The 19,931-nt window shown below is 43.8% G+C and overlaps 1 protein-coding gene across 3 annotated transcripts in view; it reads left to right on the forward strand.

The window, feature by feature from the left end:
- The window catches only part of ddr2a (discoidin domain receptor tyrosine kinase 2a), a 140,305-nt gene extending 121,165 nt beyond the window's left edge, over nt 1-19,140 (forward strand). For all 3 annotated transcript variants that reach the window (XM_078407769.1, XM_078407771.1, XM_078407772.1), the window contains 7 exons: nt 676-880; nt 5,283-5,506; nt 6,874-7,001; nt 9,540-9,737; nt 11,139-11,373; nt 13,846-13,995; nt 18,065-19,140. In XM_078407769.1, coding sequence (XP_078263895.1) covers nt 676-880; nt 5,283-5,506; nt 6,874-7,001; nt 9,540-9,737; nt 11,139-11,373; nt 13,846-13,995; nt 18,065-18,214 — 1,290 coding nt within the window. In that variant the 3' untranslated portion in view covers nt 18,215-19,140. The remainder of the gene's footprint in view (nt 1-675; nt 881-5,282; nt 5,507-6,873; nt 7,002-9,539; nt 9,738-11,138; nt 11,374-13,845; nt 13,996-18,064) is intronic.
- The last annotated feature ends 791 nt before the right edge of the window (nt 19,141-19,931 follow it).

Below are 19,931 nucleotides of genomic sequence, written 5' to 3' on the forward strand. Positions count from 1 at the left end.
ATGAACACACACACACACACACACACACACACACACACAAAGATGCATACATCCACTATTATGTACATACAGATACAAACACACACTTGCACAAACGCACCGAGACAAACATAGCAAAGTCTGAAGAAGGGTCCCGACCCAAAACGTCACTCATCCGTGTTCTCCAGAGATGCTCAAAAGGACGCAAACTGCTAACTCAACGGGTCAGACAGCATCTCTGGAGAACATGGGTAGGTGAGGTTTCAGGTTGCGACCCTTCTTCAGTTGTGTCTTGAGCCGAAACGTCACCTACCTATGATCGCCAGAGGTGCTGTCTGACCTTCTACGTTACTCCAGCACTTTGCGTCCTTTTGTGTATTAACCAGCATCTGCAGTTCTTTTTTTCTACATTCTCCAGCGATGCTGCCTGACCTGCTGAGTTACTCCAGCACATTGTGTTCCACACACACTGTTCTATTCACAAACACATGTACTTTCTATCACACACACCATACACCACATACAGACACAAACACACACCTCACCTATTTTCAGAATTTCTATGAGTATTATTCTCTGCCAAATGTATGGAAGTGCTTCTGACCCACCCTTCAATGGCCTCACTCTAATCTACACCGATCGCTCAGTGAAGTATGGGCTGATGCAGGTTTTACTGACTGAAGACATCTCTCCTAGGCTTCACGCCGGATGCTGGATGATGAACTCACCGTGAGCCTCTCGCTGCAGAGTGAGACCATCATGATCAACAAGTCCTCCACACCCAGTGAACAAGAGTCCAATTCCACCTATGACCGGATATTCCCACTCGGTCCCGACTACCAGGAACCATCAAAGCTGCTCCGTAAGCTGCCAGAGCTTTCTGTGAGTTGGGATGAGGCAGGTGAGGAAAAGCAAAAGTGAGATATGCTGGTGGATTTATTCGTGCACTTTCTCTGATTTATTTTAATTATAGCTTTACTTTGATACAAAGACCGAGCACTGGTCTTTGTCAGCCTTAAAGTGTAAACTGGCAATGTTTGATCCCACACCTTCCTTCCCCTTTTGTCAGAGAGTCATGGAGTGGTACAGGGTGGAAACAGGCCCTTTGGCCCACTTGCCCATGCCGACCAAGATGCCGACCATCTACACTAGTCCCACCTGCTTGCACTTGGCCCATATCTCTCTAAGCCCATCCATGTACCTGTCCAAAAGTTTCTTACATGTTGTGATTGTACCTGCATCAACTACCTCCTCCGGCAGCTCTTGCCACCTATCCACTGCCCTTTGTGAAAAAAAGGTGCCCCTCAGATTCCTAGTAAATTTTCTCCCCCTCACCTTGTGACATGGTTATTGATCCCCTAATCTTACACCTCTTTAAGATCATCCCTCATCTTCCTGCGCTCCAAGGAATAAAGTACTAGCCTATACAACCTCTCCCTGTAGATCAGGACCCTTGAGTCCTGGCAACATCCTTGTAAATCTTCTCTGCACCCTTCCCAACTTAACAACATCTTTCCTACAACAGGGTGACCAAAATTGAACACAATACTAAAGTGTGGCCTCACCAATATCTCGTACAACTGTAACATGGCCTTCCAACATCTATACTCAATACTGATGAAGGGCAATGTGCTGAAAGCCTTCTTGACCAAATGATGAATATCTCAGCCTCCACTTTGCACTTTCCCTGACAGTATCTGAAATTTGATCGGAGAGAAAAAAGTGCTCCATCACTTCACCAGTGCATGAATAAAAAGTAACTAGTGATTTAAAATGAGAATAAACTCTTGAAATAAATTCTGAGGATGGAGTGGGGGGAATAGTTAACATTACAGATGAAAATTTTGTTAAATTGGAAGGAGTCCAAAGAAATTCCTGCTTTTCCTGCAAGGACTTATTAGGCTCCTGGATGATGTGAATGGAAGAGGTAAAAGGCCAGTCGTTGTGTCTCCTGGTGGTGGGAATAGGGAGTAGTTGGTGGAGGCCAGGTGTCACAGGGGGAATAGCCCCTTGAGAATGCTGAAAGAGGAGGAAAGTAAATTGGGAGAAAGGCGGGCGAATTTAAATTGGAAGAATTTCAAGAATTTCACTGTGCTGGGGTGGCACAGCGGTAGTGTTGCTGCCTCACAAAACCAGAGACCCGGGTTCGATCCTAACTACGGGTGCTGTCTGTATGGAGTTTGTACATTCTCCCTGTGACTGCGTAGGTTTTCTCCGGGTGCTTCAGTTTGCTATCACATTTCAAAGACATGCGGGTTTATAGGTTAATTGGCTTCTGTAAATTGGCCCTGTGTGCAGGATAGAACTAGTGTACGGGGACTGCTGGTCGGTGTGAACGGTGGGCCGAGGGGCCGATTTCCACGCTGTATCTCCAAACTAAATTAAAAGACATGTGTCTGCCATATCGGTTCTGCTGAGGAAACCTTCAACATTGGTGCTTTTAAATGGCCTTTCTTTTTTCCTTTGTTCCTAAGTGCTTTCTCCTTTACTATAGTTGACAGGGCTCTCAATTGCATCTCTATGTCTTGCAGATCTGCTCTCAACCCTTCTCCTCCTCTTAGAATAAGGATAGAGTTTCTCTTAACCTTGCCTTCCATCCACCAGCCTCCTCATGCAACAGGCAATATCCACCATCCTCAGTAGCATTCCACCACCAGACACATCTTCCATCTTCACCTCCTCTTTAAGACTTCCAAAGGGACTATTCCTTCCATGATTCCCTATCACTCTTCCTTCTCCATCTCAATCTCACACTTCCCTTTGCAGAACTTTTTCAGTCCAGAAAAGCCATAAAATCTGAGCTTTCGGTTGCCTTTGCTGAAAATCTCCATCCCATGTTACTTCTCCCCCTTCGGACTCCTACAGTGTTCCAACAACACGGGTGGCACGGTGGCGCAGCGGTAGAGTTGCTGCCTTACTGCGCTTGCAGCCCCAGACACCCGGGTTCGATCCCGACCACGGGTGCTTTCTGTACAGGGTTTGTACGTTCTCCCCGTGACCACGTGGGTTTTCTCAGAAATCCTCAGTTTCCTCCCACACTCCAAAGACGTCCTGAAGGGCCTGTTTCCATGCTGTACCTCTAAACTAAACTAAACCCCCAAAATAAGCCCCTTGGGGCTCGTTATTGGAATGATTGATTGATTGATCGTTTGATCAATTGATTGATTGATTAACAGATACAGTATTGAAACAGGCCCTTTGACCCACTGAGTCCACGCCAACCATCGATCATCTGTTCACGCTAGTTCCATGTTATCCCATTTTCTCATCCACTCCCTACACACTGGGGGGCAATTTACAGAGGCCAATTAATCTACAAACCCCCGTTTTGGGAAACCGGAGCATCCAGAGGAAACCCAAATGGTTACAGGAAGAACGTGCAGACACCAACCACAGACAGCACCTGAGGTCAGGTATGTAGGTTAATTGGCTGGGTAAATGTAAAAATTGTCCCTAGTGGGTGTAGGATAGTGTTAATGTACGGGGATCACTGGGCGGCACGGACTTGGAGGGCCGAAAAGGCCTGTTTCCAGGTGTAGATATATGATATGATATGATATGATATGAATCTGCGTCTCTGGCACTGTGAGGCAACAGCAGGCAAAGAATTAATTAGTTCATTGCAACCATCCTTGGTTTTTTTTCTCTCTCCACGCGTCTCTCCACCTTTCATTTCAAAATATTTCCTTTTACTACGGCACAAATTGCTGGAGTTAAATCTAAAGTCTGAAAATGGGTACGACCCAAAATGTCACTAATCCATGTTCTCCAGATATCCTGCCTGACCCGCTGAGTTACTCCAACACTTTGTGTCCTTTTGTGCAAACCAGCATCTGCATTTCCTCGTTTCCATAATTCCTTTCACTCTTTTGTCTCTAACGGCTGATTTTGAAATGTTCTCTTGACATCCTATCGTAGATGCTCCCACTGTTCTTTACACCCCCTCCCCTCTCTGCAACTTAAAACGTGCATTTCTCACCTCTCCAGTTCAAATGAAGGTTCCCTGACTCAAAACGGTGAGTCTGTTTCTCTCTCCATCGATGCTCCTTAACCCGCTGAGCCCTTCCAGCCTTTTCTGCTTTTGTATTGAAAACTTTGGAACTATATCTAGCCTAATGGAAGATGATGGTGGTTCCTGGAAGCCAACCATCTCTGTATCGGTGAGCAATGAAAGAGTTTTTTCAAAAAGGCAATATATGTTTAATTTTCAAAATGTAACTGCATCTATTAATTTCTTTGGGAAGATTTTAGCTTCATGAAAAGGATTTGAAAATCGTTTAACATTTTAAAGAATAAAGAGCCATGAGATGTTGACATATTAGGGTTTATATGATTATATGTTCCCAAGCAAACAGAGATAATGTTAGTGCACTTTTACACAGTGATTTTGATCCTACAAGGAACCATTGATAGCAATATTCTGTCCTGGCAATGCCATTGTTTCTGTCTGTTCCTGTCCCACCAAACTCTTCGCCAAATAATGAGCATTGAATTTTTCTAAGTTTACATGATATTAGCCCCTCTACTGCCACTTTCTAATGATACTGTGCACCCATTTCTCCCACTATCTGACCCCTTTTCTCGCCCCCCATACCCTCACATATATATATCTCCCATATATATACCTCCCATATATATACCTCCAATAAATATCCCTCTGGCTTTAGATTTCACTCCTCTTCTCTCCACATCCAACACCCTCTTGTCTCCTTTTTATCTCCAATCGTTGTCACTTACTTCACCCACCGGCCAATCAACCCCCCCTCCCTCACCTGTATCTACCTATCACCAGGTTTTGTCCCACCCCTGCCACTCTTTTCCAGCTTTCTTCCCCCGGCCCCCTCCCCCTCTCCCACTACAGCCAATCTAAAGGAGGATCCCGCCCTGAAAGTTCACCTCTCCATGTTCTCCACGGGTGTTGCCTGACCTGCTGAGTTACTCCACCACTTTGTGTTTTGCTCAAGATTCCACATCTGCAATTCCTTGTGTAGAAACAAGGAACTGCAGATACTGGTTTACAAAAAAGACACAAAGCGCTGGAGTAGCTCAGCGGATCAGGCAGCGTCTCTGGGGAATGTGGAGAGGCGAAGAAGTGTCCCAGCCTGAAGAAGGATCCTGACCAGAAACATCGCCTATCCATGTTCTCCTGAGATGTTGCCCGACCCGCTGAGCTACTCCAGCTCTTTGTGTCCTTCTTTGCAATTCCTTGCATCTCCATAACAACTATTCTTCTTCCTTTCTGAATGATGGATTTTGCACCCGGGTGACAGATGAGTAAAATGTAGTTCTTTTGATTTCTCTAGGATGTAGCGGTGACTATGCAAAGCCACTTGGTGCCCCACAGGACAGTGTGCCTCACTACGCAGAGGCCGACATTGTAAACTTGCAGGGCGTCACTGGAGGCAACACCTATTCTGTCCCTGCCGTGACCATGGATTTGCTGACCGGGAAAGATGTGGCCGTGGAAGAGTTCCCGCGTAAACTGCTGACCTTTAAGGAGAAGCTCGGAGAGGGACAATTTGGGGAGGTTGGAATGCTTTCATTATGATTAACCGTTGAACTCAAAACAGTGGTAGATAGAGTCATGGAGTCATAGAACATGGAAACAGGGCCAACTGTCCAACGTGTCCGAGATGCCCATCTGGTCCTATTTGCCCCATATACCTCTATACCTTTCCTCTCCTTGTACCTGGCCATGTCTTTTAAATGTCGTGCAGCACCTGCCACAACCTCCTCCTCTGGCAGTTCGTTCCATATACCCACCACCGTCTGTGCGAAGAGGTTGCCCCTCAGGTTCCACAGAACATATCACGTAGAGCACAGGAACAGGCCCATTGGCCCACGATGTCTAGGCCTATTACATCTTTCCCCTCTCACTTTAAACCTATGTCCTCCGGTTCTTGATTCCTCTACTCTGGGTAAAGGACTCTGCATTCACCCTATCCATTCCCTTCATGATTTGACACTCCTCTATAAGATCACCCCTCAGCCTTCCTGTGCTCCAAGGAATAAAGTTCTAGCCTGCACAATCTCTCCCTATAACTTAGGCCCTCAAATCCTGGCACCATCCTTGTGAATATTCTCTGCACTCTTTCCAGTTTCACACCATCCATCCCATAGCAGGGTAACCGAAACTGAACACAATATTCCAGATCAGAAACAAGAGTTCAGCCATTTGGCCCATCGAGCCTGCTCTCCCTGTCAATTGATGGTGTCTGATCTATTCCTCAACCAGCACTACCTTCTCCAACCAGATGATACTTTTAAACATATTGTCGTGGTTACCGGTGTTCAAAATGAAGCAGATGACACGGAGAATTCTTCAAGAAGTTAAAAGCCTTTATTTGCAAACAACGGCTGGAACATACCTGTTTGTCCCGCCACCATTAAATCCCATTTAGTAATATATCCTTATCTCAATGCTCACATCCCTTCATATTTTGCGTCCCTTATTTCCTGCTAGTCCATCCCTCACATCCATCCATCACCCCAAGGCCTATGTTTTTCCTTATCTCTTCTCTTGCCACCATTAAATCCTACTCATTGATGAATGTCCGCATCCCTTCGGATTCTGCTACCCTTATCATCAAGGCTAAAGCAAGGGTACAAGGCTAAAGCAAAGGAGTGTTATGTTACAGAGACGTGTCAAGGGTAAGGAATGTCTAGAGCGCCTTAATTAGTTACAGAGAGGGCGCCTAATGCCTAAGTAGTTACAAACCTTAAACAACAATGTATAAAATAATACCGTAACAATGTCTAATGTATAAAATAATATCATGCATAAAATAATATCGTATTAATCTCCCATATTATCATCCCTTATCCAAATGAATGCCAAAATCTATGTACATTCTTAGTGTAATATACTTAAACTGTGATTTCTAATGACTTCAGGTCCACCTGTGTGAAGCAGAAGGGATGCAAGAATTCATCAACAAAGAGTTTCCTTTCGATATTTGGGCCAATCAGCCAGCTTTGGTTGCGGTAAAGATGCTACGATCAGACGCCAACAAGAATGCTCGGTGAGGGACACTGCCCTCTCTCTCTCTCTTAAGTCAATGACAGGATGCCCCCTTTTCAACTGTTGACAAATCTTTGCGTGGGAATTGGTGAAAGCTAGTTTTCTGGTTAGAACAGTTAGTTTACGGGCGGCACGGTGGCACAGCAGTACTGTTGCTGCCTTACAGAGCTTGCAGCACTGGAGACCCGGATTCCATCCTGACTACGGGTGCTGGCTGTATGGAGTTTGTACGTTCTCCCTGTGACCGCGTGGGTTTTCTCCGAGATCTTCGGTTTCCTCCCACACTCCAAAGACGTACAGGTTTGTACATTACTTAGCTTGGTATAAATGTAAATTTGAAATTGTCCCTGGTGTGCGTAGGATAGTTTTAATGTGCGGGGATCGCTGGTCAGTGCGGACTCGGTGGGCCGAAGGGCCTGCTTCCATGCTGAATCTCTAAAACTAACCCTTTTGGAAAAGTTGCAGCAGACAATTTATTTTGCTAATCCGCAGTACGACCTGATGACAATGCAAAGTTACAGGCAGCATAAGCAATATTTCTCATGCGTTTAAATATAGAATGTATTCTCCAATCGTCTATTGGAAGGCTGTGCCTTCTCATAAATATAAATTCACCACGTTTTTTAGCTTAATTTTACCATATATAGTTGCTAATTAATATACTGCTAACCGGGAGATTTAAAGTAATGAGCCAGAAGAATATTAACTCAAAATCCTATCATCAGGCAGGGCGGCACAGTAGTAGAGTTGCGTCCTTACATTCCTAGAGACCTGGGTTCGATCCTGACTACGGATGCTGTCTTTATTGAGCTTACATGTTCTTCCTGTAACCGCGTGGGTTTTCTCCGGGTGCTCCCGTTTCCTCCCACATCCCAAGGATGTGCAAGTTTGTAGTTTAATTGGGTTCTGTAAATTGCCCCCTAGGGTGTAGGATAGAACTCGGGTGATCATTGGTCGCCGTGGGTTCGGTGGGCCGAAGGTCCTGTTTCCACGCTTTATCTCTAAACTAAACTAAACTAAACTGGAACAAGGCTTCACACACCCAAGGCAATGATGAGAAGCCCTCCTCCTCAGAGTGTCGTCGGGCTTCGGTACTCTCTTCCCCACTGAGCTGTGGTGGATGAACAACTTACCATATTCAAGGTTGAGGTAGACACGTTTCTTGTTTAAAAGCCACTCACGGGTTCAACCATGACTGAGGAGCGGAGGCCAAAAACAGATGACATTCGCCTGTAGCGTTAACTCTTCTTCTCTTGCCACAGATGCGGCCTGACCTGTTGAATATTTTTAGTATTTTACAGCACTTTTTAGTTTTAGATTTGCAGCATCTAAAAAAAAAAATTAATTTTTGTGCTTGACAGAATTTGGCTCACCTACAATCTCAACCAAAATTGACACAAAATACCCATGTAGATAGACACAAAATGCTGGAGTAACTCTGCGGGTCAGACAGCATCTCTAGAGAGAAGGAGTGGGTGATGTTTTGGGTCGGAAACCTGTGTTGCAACTCGAAACATCACCTATCCCTTTTCTCCAGAGATGCTGCTTGACCCGATGAGTTACTCCAGCATTTTGTATCAATCTTCGGTAAAAATTAGCATCTGCAGTTCCTACGCAATACCCAAGTGGGACCATTTCAACACACTGGACCTCCATAAATATCTCTGGTGGTTTCCAAAGCAAAGAAAAACAAACTGAGTGAATGAGTGGGTCAAGCAGCTTCTGTGGACAGAAAAAAATTGGTCCTGGTGGAGGGTCTAGACCTGAAATGTTGATGATTCCTGTCCTCTGAAAGATGATATACGAGCAGTTTGTAGTTTGCTCCAGTCTCTTGTGTACCCGTTCGCTTTCATCTGAATTTTTTTTTAGTTTAATTTAAGAGATAGAAACATAGAAACATAGAAAATAGGTGCAGGAGTAGGCCATTCGGCCCTTCGAGCCTGCACCGCCATTCAATATGATCATGGCTGATCATCCAACTCAGTATCCCGTACCTGCCTTCTCTCCATACCCGCTGATCCCTTTAGCCACAAGGGCCACATCTAACTCCCTCTTAAATATAGCCAATGAACTGGCCTCAACTACCTTCTGTGGCAGAGAATTCCACAGATTCACTACTCTCTGTGTGAAAAAAAACTTTCTCATCTCGGTCCTAAAAGACTTCCCCCTTATCCTTAAACTGTGACCCCTCGTTCTGGCAGGCCCTTCGGCCCACCGAGTCCACACCGACCAGCGATCCCCGCACATTAATGCTATCCTACACACACTAGGGACAATTTACATTTATACCAAGCCAATTAACCTACAGACCTGTACGTCTGTGGAGTGTGGGAGGAAATCGAAGAATTCAAAGAAAATCCACGGGGAGAACATACAAACTCTGTACAGAGAAAAAACCGCAGTCAGGATCGAATGTGGGTCTCTGGTGCTGTAAAGGCAGCAACTCTACCGCTGCGCCACCATGCCACCCCATCTTCAGTGCTATGCGGTATACACCATCTTTCAGTGAATCTTAAACGATATGATTAACCTTCTGCAGGAATGACTTCCTAAAAGAAATCAAGATCATGTCTCGGCTGAAAGACCCAAACATTATCCGGTTGTTGGCCGTCTGTATCCGCGATGACCCACTCTGCATGATCACAGAATACATGGAAAATGGGGACCTCAATCAGTTCTTAACTCGTCATGAACCAGAAAGTGCAGAGCCAATGGCAAGCAATACTCCCATTGTAAGGTGAGATACCTGTGAGCAGTTAATCATTGTCGTTTTAATGCATAACTTCTACCCACATAACATTATTATGCTTTTATGTTTACAAACCTGTTGTGCTGCTGCAAGTAAGAATTTCATTGTTCCATTTTGGTACATATGACAATTAAACACTCTTGACTAGCAGAAAGATCTGCCCAGTACATACTATTAGTCCCAGTGCAGCAATATAAATTACTATTTATGGGCAATTGTTACTGTGGGCTCCACATAGGCTGTGATAAGAGAAGTTATATTGTGTAATGTGGAAATAGCAGAGGAGATCTGGACATCACAGGCAAAACTAGAATTTAGCAAAACACAAAGTGCTGGAGGAACTGAGCGGGTCAGGCAGCATCTGTGGAAGGGATGGACAGACGTTGTTTTGGGCCGGGACGCTTCTCAGTCACCTGTCCATTCCTTCCGCAGATGCGGTTCCTTTTTCCTACTCATCCTCCGGCACTTTGTGTTTTGCTCAAGATCCCAGCATCTGCAGTTCCTTGTGTCTGCAAGGCCAATATTTATTTCCCATTGCTAAGAATTGGGATTGAATTTTTTTAGCAAGGAAATCAAAGGACATAAGATCAGTGATGACAAGTGGTGGTTGAGGCAAAAGAGCAGTCGTTACCCTTATAGAATAGGGAGTAGGGCAAAAGACACAAAAAGGAATACATCTGCTTTTTTTTCTCACTAGCTAATTCAATGGGGGTGATGCAAGGTTTTGCTCCTAAGTTCATGATTAATCTTGCAGATTCTTCCATTAATAGAAAATTGTGTCCTCGGCATTTCGAATGAAGTGGACAACCGAATGGGGGAATATCATAATAATAATCCAAAGATAGACACAAAAAAGCTGGAGTAACTCAGCGGGTCAGACAGCATCTCTGGAGAAAAGGATTAGGTGACATTTCGGGTTGAGACTTCTTACTCTGAAGAACGGTCTCGACCCGAAACGTCACCTATTCCTTTTCTCCAGAGATGCTGTCTGACCCGCTGAGTTACTCCAGCTTTTTGCATCTATCTTCGGTTTAAACCACCATCTGCACTTCCTTCCTACACATTATAATAATCCAGTTGGACTTGATCCAAACTCTGTTGGGAGAGCAGTGGTGGTTAAATTTAATTTGGAAATCAGATTTAAATATATCTCTTCTTGATATATTACAGTTTCAAAGGTACTGGAAAACAACTTGTAATAATTTAAAATAAGAAATGTTCCATTATTGTGGAAAACAGGAGTTAACCTTTCAGCTTGTTGACTTTTGTTAGAACTAGGAAATTTTCAGAATTAAACATGTTTTAAGTTGCAAAGAATTGCAGAAGGTGGAGTAAATGAAGAGAATGTTTGTCCCAATGTTTATTCCTGCTTTCTTTTCTTGATCCCAGCTATGCCAATCTCATACTGATGGCCATGCAGATCGCCTCTGGCATGAAGTACCTCTCCTCCCTCAACTTTGTACATCGCGACCTTGCCACTCGCAACTGCTTGGTGGGAAAGAATTACACCATCAAGATAGCGGACTTTGGCATGAGCCGTAACCTCTACAGCGGGGATTATTACCGAATCCAGGGGCGTGCTGTGCTTCCCATTCGCTGGATGTCCTGGGAGAGCATCTTACTGGTGAGGAACCTGAGCTGTGATTCCAACTCAATGTCCATGTTGCTCTGCATGCGTGCGCGTGTGTATGTGTACGTGTGTGTGTGTGTGCATGTGCGCGTGTGTGTGCGCACATGTGGAGCACACATGTGGAGTGTGTGTGTGTTGTGTGTGTGCGCGTGTATGCATGTGGTGTGGTGTACATGTGTGTGCGCACATGCGCATGCATGTGGTGTGGAGTGTGTGTATGTTGTTTTGTGTTTATGTGTGTGTACATGTGCGGTGTGTGTGTGTTTGGAGTATATGTATGTTTTCGTGTGTGTGTGTGTGTGTGCGTGTTTGTGGGTGTATGTGTGTTTGTTTAAGCACCCATACGTAAACACAGGTGGCACAGTGGCACAGTCGGTAGAGCCGGTGCCTCACCATATTTAATAGGTATCTACTGAGCACTTGAAATGCCAGGGCAGAGAATGACAGCAGAATCAAATACTAGAGGGCATAGCTTTAAGGTGAGATGGGGAAAATTTACAGGAGATTTGCTGGGCAAGTTTATATATGCAGAGACGCAGAATAAGCTGCTAGGGATGGTGACGGAAGCAGATATGATAGTGGCTTTTAAGGGGCTTTTCGTTTGGCACATGGATATGCAGGGAATGGAGGAATGTGCATCAGGGATTAGTTAAGTACGCATCATGATCTGCACCGAAGAGCCCGATCCTGTGCTGTACTGTTCTATGTTAAATCTGTTCATCTGGGAGCAAGAGACTGAGGGAAAAAATGATAACTGTGAAAAGTAGATCTGCTTGAAATAGATAGAAAGGAAGCCTGGTGTTCTCTTGCTGATGAGGCTACATGTGACCCCAGTATCACAGAAAAATGATAAACATTTAGTGCTTTTGCATTTAGTTGTATATTTCTGCTGCTGTTCAGAGAAAAGGTCCATCTCAGCTTTCTCAGGTCAAAATGGGATAAGGAATAATGTGGTTTTAATTAGCTCACTCAAGTTTAGTTTAGTTTAAACCAAAGATAGACGCAAAATGCTGGAGTAACTCAGCAGGACAGGCAGCATCTCTGGATACAAAGAATGGGTGGCGTTTCGGTTCGAGACCCTTCTAGTTTAGTTTAGAGATACAGCGCGAAAACAGGCCCTTCGGCCCACCCACTTCGCATCGACCAGTGATCCCCGCACATTAACACGACCCTACACACACTAGGGACAATTTTACATTTACACCAAGGCAATTAACCAACAACCTTGTACGTCTTTGGAGTGTGGGAAGAAACTGAAGATCTCGGAGAAAACCCACGCAGGTCACGGGGAGAACGTACAAACTCCGTACCGACAGCACCCGTAGTCAGGATCGAACCCGGGTCTCTGGCGCTGTAAGGCAGTACAGTAAGGCAGTAGCTCTCCCGCTACGCCACCGTGCCACTCTTGAGAACTTGGTCAGGATAGTAAGCTCTCCACTCAAGATCCATGCTTGCAATGAAAGATTTGCACAAACAGGAAAGATTATTTGTGAGTTGCCAGAAGAATGCAGAATTACACATTTGCTGCTACAATCCCTGTTTATCTGGCACAGAGATTAGACTTAAATATTTGCAAATTTGCAATGTTAACCTGTATTGACAGTTCAAACATCTGGAGACATGAAGTGCATAGATCATTTGTGGCTAAATTACTTTACTTGTCCAAAATCAAAGTTGTTATTTATAACATGCCTTAATTCGGCTTTTATTAAATCCAGAAGCAAGACGTCAGCGAATAGAGAATAGTTTGGCGTATATTTCCTCACCTTCCAGAGAAAGCTTTGAAGTTGCCACTGAGATGAATTTTCTCGATAATCCCTGTATCTCTGCTGCCTATTTAGTGGTTGTCCCGACTATTTCTTTATCCTATTCAGTTGCAATGATATTTCCAAGTTATGTAACTAATTGCAATTTGCACTTGGAATATTCCCCTTTATAAAACTGATGTCAGTGGTAAGCAACGTGATAACTATTTCCTGAGGTTCGAGCCATCATCTCCACACTGCAAGTAACAACTATGTCTGAAACTATAACGTTGTCTTTTAAGTTAGAGATACAGCAGAGAAACCGGCCCTTCAGCCCATCGAGTCCATCGATCACCCGTTCACACTTGTTCTATGTTATCCCATTCCCTACAAACTAGGGGACAATTTACAGAGGCCGCATAACCTGCAGACCTGCACGTCTTTGGGATGTGGGAGCAAACCGGAGCACCCGGAGGAAACCCATGTGGTTACAGGGAGAACGCGCAAACTCCACACGGACAGTACCCGAGGTCAGGATCGAACCTGGGTCTCTGGCGCTGTGAGGCAGCGGCTCTACCGGCTACGCCAGTGTGCCACCGTATCCCATTCCTTCTCCAGTACTGATTCAGTCAAGACTTCTCTCAGGAAATGACTAAATGTTCATGGTTTATTAATAATTGTTGTGATGCAGATGTATTTACAGGTATGTATTTCTGTGCAGGGCAAGTTTACCACAGCAAGTGATGTGTGGGCCTATGGAGTTACCCTGTGGGAATCTTTGACTTTCTGCCGAGAACAGCCTTATTCCCAGCTGTCGGATGAGCAAATCATTGAAAATACCGGCGAGTTTTTCAGAGACCAGGAGCGGCAGGTAAGTCTGGGTTTTGTCAAGTCTCAAGGTTATTGGGGCAGATCTTCCATCGCCCTGGGGATAGTCGTCCTCCTGCCACTAGTTCTACGTTATCCCGTTCTCTACAAACTAGGGGGGCAATTTACACAGGCCACATAACCTACAGACCTGCATGTGTTTGGGATGTGGGAGGAAACCAGAGCACCCGGAGGAAACCTACGTGATCACAGGGAGAACGTGGGCGGCACGGTGGCGCAGCGGTAGAGTTGCTGCCTTACAGCGAATGCAGCGCCGGAGACTCAGGTTCGATCCTGACTACGGGCGCCGTCTGTACGTGACCCCCGTGACCTGCGTGGGTTTTCTCCGAGATCTTCGGTTTCCTCCCACACTCCAAAGACGTACAGGTATGTAGGTTAATTGGCTGGGCAAATGTAAAAATTGTCCCTAGTGGGTGTGGGATAGTGGTAGTGTGCGGGGATCGCTGGGCGGCGCGGACCCGGTGGACCGAAGGGCCTGTTTCTACGCTGTATCTCTAAATCTAAAATCTAAATCTAAACGTGCAAACTCCACACGGACAGTACCCGAAGTGTAGCATTGTCCTAAACTCAGCTCCGAGCAGTGTGGACGGGTGCGCTGTATGGGTTGGCTGCTCCCACAGAACAGCTTCGATAAGGGCTATGTGGGTATCAAGGGACATAATTGTTGATATCAGTGTTGGATGTGGAGGACATTCACAAGCATTCAATAGCATTTAAGATCTTTTATGGAGAACACTCCCTTCTCCCATCAGGCAAGAGGTACCGAAGTGTGAAAACACACACCTCCAGATTCAGGGACAGTTTCTACCCAGCTGTTATCAGGCAACTAGAAAGTGGTCCTGACCTATTATCTCCCTCATTGGAAACCCTCGGACTATCTTTAATCAGATTTACTGGGCTTTATCTTGCACTAAACCTTATTCCCTTCATCATGTGTCTGTAATGGCTGTAATCATGTATTGTCTTCCCGCTGACTAGTTAGCATGCAAAAAAGCTTTTCACTGTACCTCGGTACACGTGACAAAAAACTGAACTAGTACTGTTTGCTTTACCATTCAACATTCTAATTTGGTGGAATGGTGAAGTTACCTGACTTGTTATCCAATCGCCTGGACTAAATAGTCTGAGACCCAAGTCCAAACCCCATTTAAATTTAGTCAATATTCTGAAATGATAAAGAACATAATCATTAGTAATGAATGAATGAATGAATGAATAGCTGGACAGATTCAAAGGACAGATTTCCTTGTGCAGCACAGTGGCGCAGCTAGTAGAGCCGCTGCCTCACAGCACCAGAAACCTGGGTTCGATCCTGTCCTTGGGTACTATCTGTGTGGAGTTTGCATGGTCGTCCTGTGACCATGTGGCTTTCCTCCAGGTACTCCAGTTTACATCCAAAGACGTGCGGGTTTGCAGGTTAAATGGCCTTTGTAAATTGCCCCGAGTGTGTAGGGAGTGGATGAGGAAGTGGGATAACATAGAACTAGTGTGAACGGGTGATCGATGATCGGCGTGGACTTGGTGTGCCGAAGGGCCGGTTTTCATGCGGTATCTCACAACCAAACTAAACAAAATTTCCCAACCGAAGAATTTTTGTTCTGCCCCACTGCCCTCCTTGAAGACTCCTGTATAAAACCACATTAAATCAAGTGTAAAAAATTGATCTCATGCATCAAGCTACAATTTTATAGTGTTTTTTGATAAAGTCTTTCAGGAGAGTACATTTTCTATAAATGTTGCATTATCTTTTTGGTAACATCTTCTATGACATCTTTGAGTATAGGTGCAGGGAGGTTCTGCTGCAGTTGTACAGGGCCTTGGTGAGACTGGAATATTGTGTACAGTTTTGGTCTCCTAATCTGAGGAAAGACATTCTAGCCTTAGAGGGAGTACAGAGAAGGTTCACCAGATTGATCCCTGGGATGGCAGGACTTTCATATGAAGAAAGACTGGATAGACTCGGCTTGTACTCGCTGGAATTTAGAAGACTGAGGGAGGATCTTATAGAAACATATAACATTCTTAAGGGGTTGGAGAGGCTAGATGCGGGAAGATTGTTCCCGATGTTGGGGAAGTCCAGAACCAGGGGTCACAGCTTAAGGATAAGGGGTAAGTCTTTTAGGACCGAGATGAGAAAACATTTCTTCACACAGAGAGTGGTGAGTCTGTGGAATTCTCTGCCACAGAAGGTAGTTGAGGCCAGTTCATTGGCTATATTTAAGAGGGAGTTAGATGTGGCCCTTGTGGCTAAAGGGATCAGGGGGTATGGAGAGAAGGCAGGTACAGGTTACTGAGCTGGATGATCAGCCATGATCATATTGAATGGCGGTGCAGGCTCAAAGGGCCTGTTTCTATGTTTCTATGACAATACCTTTAAGAATAATAAACATCTTTCAGTGTGCAAATTCCCCATAATTTCCTGGATTATGCCTATTTCCCTTCTTAAACGAAGGAACAACATTGACTCCTCTCCACTCCTTCGTCAATATATACATGATAATGATGTGTGGATTTAAACTTTGTAGTCCCTTCCTCTGATACCTGGCACCTATAACATTATAGATTGAAACTCTTGGAGCTACAGTTTCATCTAACGGTGGAATCTCCAACAAAGCAGGTCTGCCAACATAACAATGAATTTTCAGTGTGGAATATGTGACTAAAATCCTGGATACTTGTTGACCGAGGCAATTTTTTTAGAACTGAGCCAAACTGGCATATAAACAAAAAATAAAATTGAAAAGTAAGAATCTGATCAAGACTGGCTAATCACAAACCCACTTCTATAAATGAAGGTGTGTTTATTTCAGAATAAGAGTAAGATATTTTGAAATATCTCACATTTTAAAATAAAAATAATCACTTATACTTGCACACATATCAGTGCAGTCTATTTAATTTTCCATATCTTAAAGAGTTTTCTAATACACATTGGAATTGGAATTTCGTCTAAATGGCAAATTAGACCAGGAACAATCAGTTAAACATGGCACTGCAAATGGAATGCTTTATGCTTGAATTAATTTGATATGGGTATATTTAAATCCTATTAAATTGAGCATAAAAATCTGATCCCAAGGGTTGAAAATAATCTTATAAAGCGCCTTGCAACTTTCGGCAAATATTTGAGTACATTTTCTGTAAGTGTTGCATTTGTTTAAGTCTTCTATCACAATACCTTTAAGGCTGATAAACATTTTTTCTAATTCAACATGACCTAAGATACAGTTGACCTGCTGGAATTAATTAAAAAAGAATAATGATGGTGAAATTTCAGTTATCACCTGAAAAAGATAACTTGCTTGTCATTTATCCAGAGACTGAAGACTGCCTGTTCAGCACTCTCTGCTTTATGTTTCTCCCAGTTATCAATCTTGTCCGGGCCTAAAGAACTAATTCCTGAGTCAGATGTTAAACCCCCCCACAACAGAATTTAATTAAAAGAGCCCTAGCTGACAAATATCCTCCTTTTTCACGAAATGTCAAATCATTGCCAGCCCTCTAAGGTACATGTAACACATAAAGAAAACCCACGCAGTCACAGGGAGAAAGTACAAACTCCGTACAGACAGCACCCTTAGTCAGGATAATTTCCACCCACATTGCAAAGACGTGCAGGTTTGCAAGTTAATTGGCTTTGGTAAATTGTCCCTAGTGTGTAGGATAGAACCAATGTAAGGGTGATCGCTGGTCGAATGGTCTTGATGGGCCTATTTCCACACTGTATCTCTGAACTAAACATTCCCTCCCAGATAGGCACAAAATGCTGGAGTAACTCAGTGGAACAGGCAGCATCTCTGGAGAGAAGGAATGTGTGATGTTTCAGGTCGAGACCCTTCTTCAGACTGAAGACCATTACCCATTCCTTCTCTCCAGAGATGCTGCCTGTCCCGCTGAGTTACTCCAGCATTTTGTGTCCATCTTCGATTTAAACCAGCATCTGCAGTTCTTTCCTACACATTCCCTTCCCAGATGCTGCCTTACCCACTGGGTTTCTATCACTTTGTGTTTTCCTTACACAGGCTCTTTGTTCTTTGTCCCATGATCTGCAGGTTTATCTGCCTCAGCCAGAAAACTGTCCAGACGTTGTGTACAAGCTAATGGTCAGCTGCTGGCGTCGTGAACCCAAAACCCGGCCAACGTTCCAGGACATTCAACGTGTGCTGCAGGAATCTGCCGTAGGACTTGGGCTGGAGGAATGAGCCCCTTCCCAGGGGGATGTCAGAAGAGTCGTGACTTTAACATAAACCTTTTCATGTCAGACTATTAGCGCACATGCTGCCATGTTTAAACTAAGGGGGGTGGAACGAAAGCCGCTGTTTCCAGTGTTGGAATTAACGGAAGCATATTTGAAGGACGGAGGATCAAGGTCAAGTGGAAAGAGATATTTTCATATACAGAGGTGGAAAACATGACGTAAATGATGCAGCAAAGGATTAGCATCCTTGCCTCCTTGTTCATTCAGACTTCCTACGATTAAATGGACATGATCGTGAAAATGGACCAAACATTGGATTAGAAAGTTTTGTGGTACGGTGTAAGGACTTGAATAGACTGAAATAATAACAATAGTACATGTACAGTAGCAAATAAGCAGTAGAAATGCCTCCCTCTGATCCCTTTACTCTAAATTATCTAATTGCATTTTCCAGTAACAATTTGGGAGGGTTTGTAAATGCTGTTTGAGATAGGAAAGTACAGAATGTTTGGTAAATTCTTTTTTTTCTATGATTTTTCACTTCAAAAACATTGCTTAGGATCTTGGAAAAACAAATGTTAGATTACTTTTTAAAAGAAGCACTTTTTTTTTGCTAGTAATGTATAGGAAAAGGCTTGATTATGAGCCTTTTTAACGTACAATTTAGTACATATTCAAGAGTAAAGTTTCTTATGGCTTAATAGCAGATATTACAGAGTCAAAAATTATGTCTACTAATACATGATGTTCTCTGAGTTATTGCCATGCACTAAGGATGCTGGCTTAATTTAGGTATCAAAATGTTGATTAGCAGACGTTTGTCATTGCTATATTAATTTGATTGTGGATATCTGTATGTTGTCTAGATGTTTTCATTTTGAGCGCAGTTACCCAACTGTATTTAGATATTTATGCAAATTTTATTAAATATATGTGCAAATATTATCTCAGTGCTACCTCACTGATTGCAATCATTTACTATTCACATATATAAAAGTAAACAAGAAGTACAGTTCCCTAAGATAGACACACAAAATGCTGGAGTAACTCAGCGGGACAGGCAGCATCTCCGGAGAGAAGGAATGGATGACGTTTCGGGTCAAGCCCCTTCTTCAGACTAGACCCAAAATGTCACCCATTCCTTCTCTCCAGGATGCTGCATGTCCCGCTAAGTTACTCCTGCATTTTGTGTCTATCTTCAGTTTAAACCAGCTTCTGCAGTTCCTTCCTACACAGTTCCCTAAGGTCCTTCTAAATTTCACGCAGTGGCTGTGATTTCTGCATACCCCATGGTTAAAAGAGAATTTTCTCTGAATCCGCCCTTTGCTTCCTTGGCAACCATTTTATATTGATGGTCTCCATTTTTACCCACCCAAATTGTCCACCCTTTTTCAAAGGAACTTTCATAAACTGCCATTGCTGAATCTTTGTAGTACATCTTTTTGACAGTCTCCCTGGTGTGTGTTTTTTAAATCTCTTTTTATAATTCAGCAACCAGAATCAAATTCACTGTGACATCCCTCATTTGGAATTCTACCCGCACCTAGTCAGATGTGCAGCACTTTGGTCAACGTGGGTTGTTTTTAAATGTGCTATACAAATAAATTGACTTGACTAGTGCTCGATTCAATGTAAGGTCCTTCAAAACGGTGCCACTAATTTGTCTGAAGAAGAGTCCTGACATGAAACGTCACCGATACATGTTCTCCAGAGATGCTGCT

This window comes from Rhinoraja longicauda, chromosome 11, assembly GCF_053455715.1.
Source record: "Rhinoraja longicauda isolate Sanriku21f chromosome 11, sRhiLon1.1, whole genome shotgun sequence".
Classification (NCBI taxonomy): Eukaryota; Metazoa; Chordata; class Chondrichthyes; order Rajiformes; family Arhynchobatidae; genus Rhinoraja; species Rhinoraja longicauda.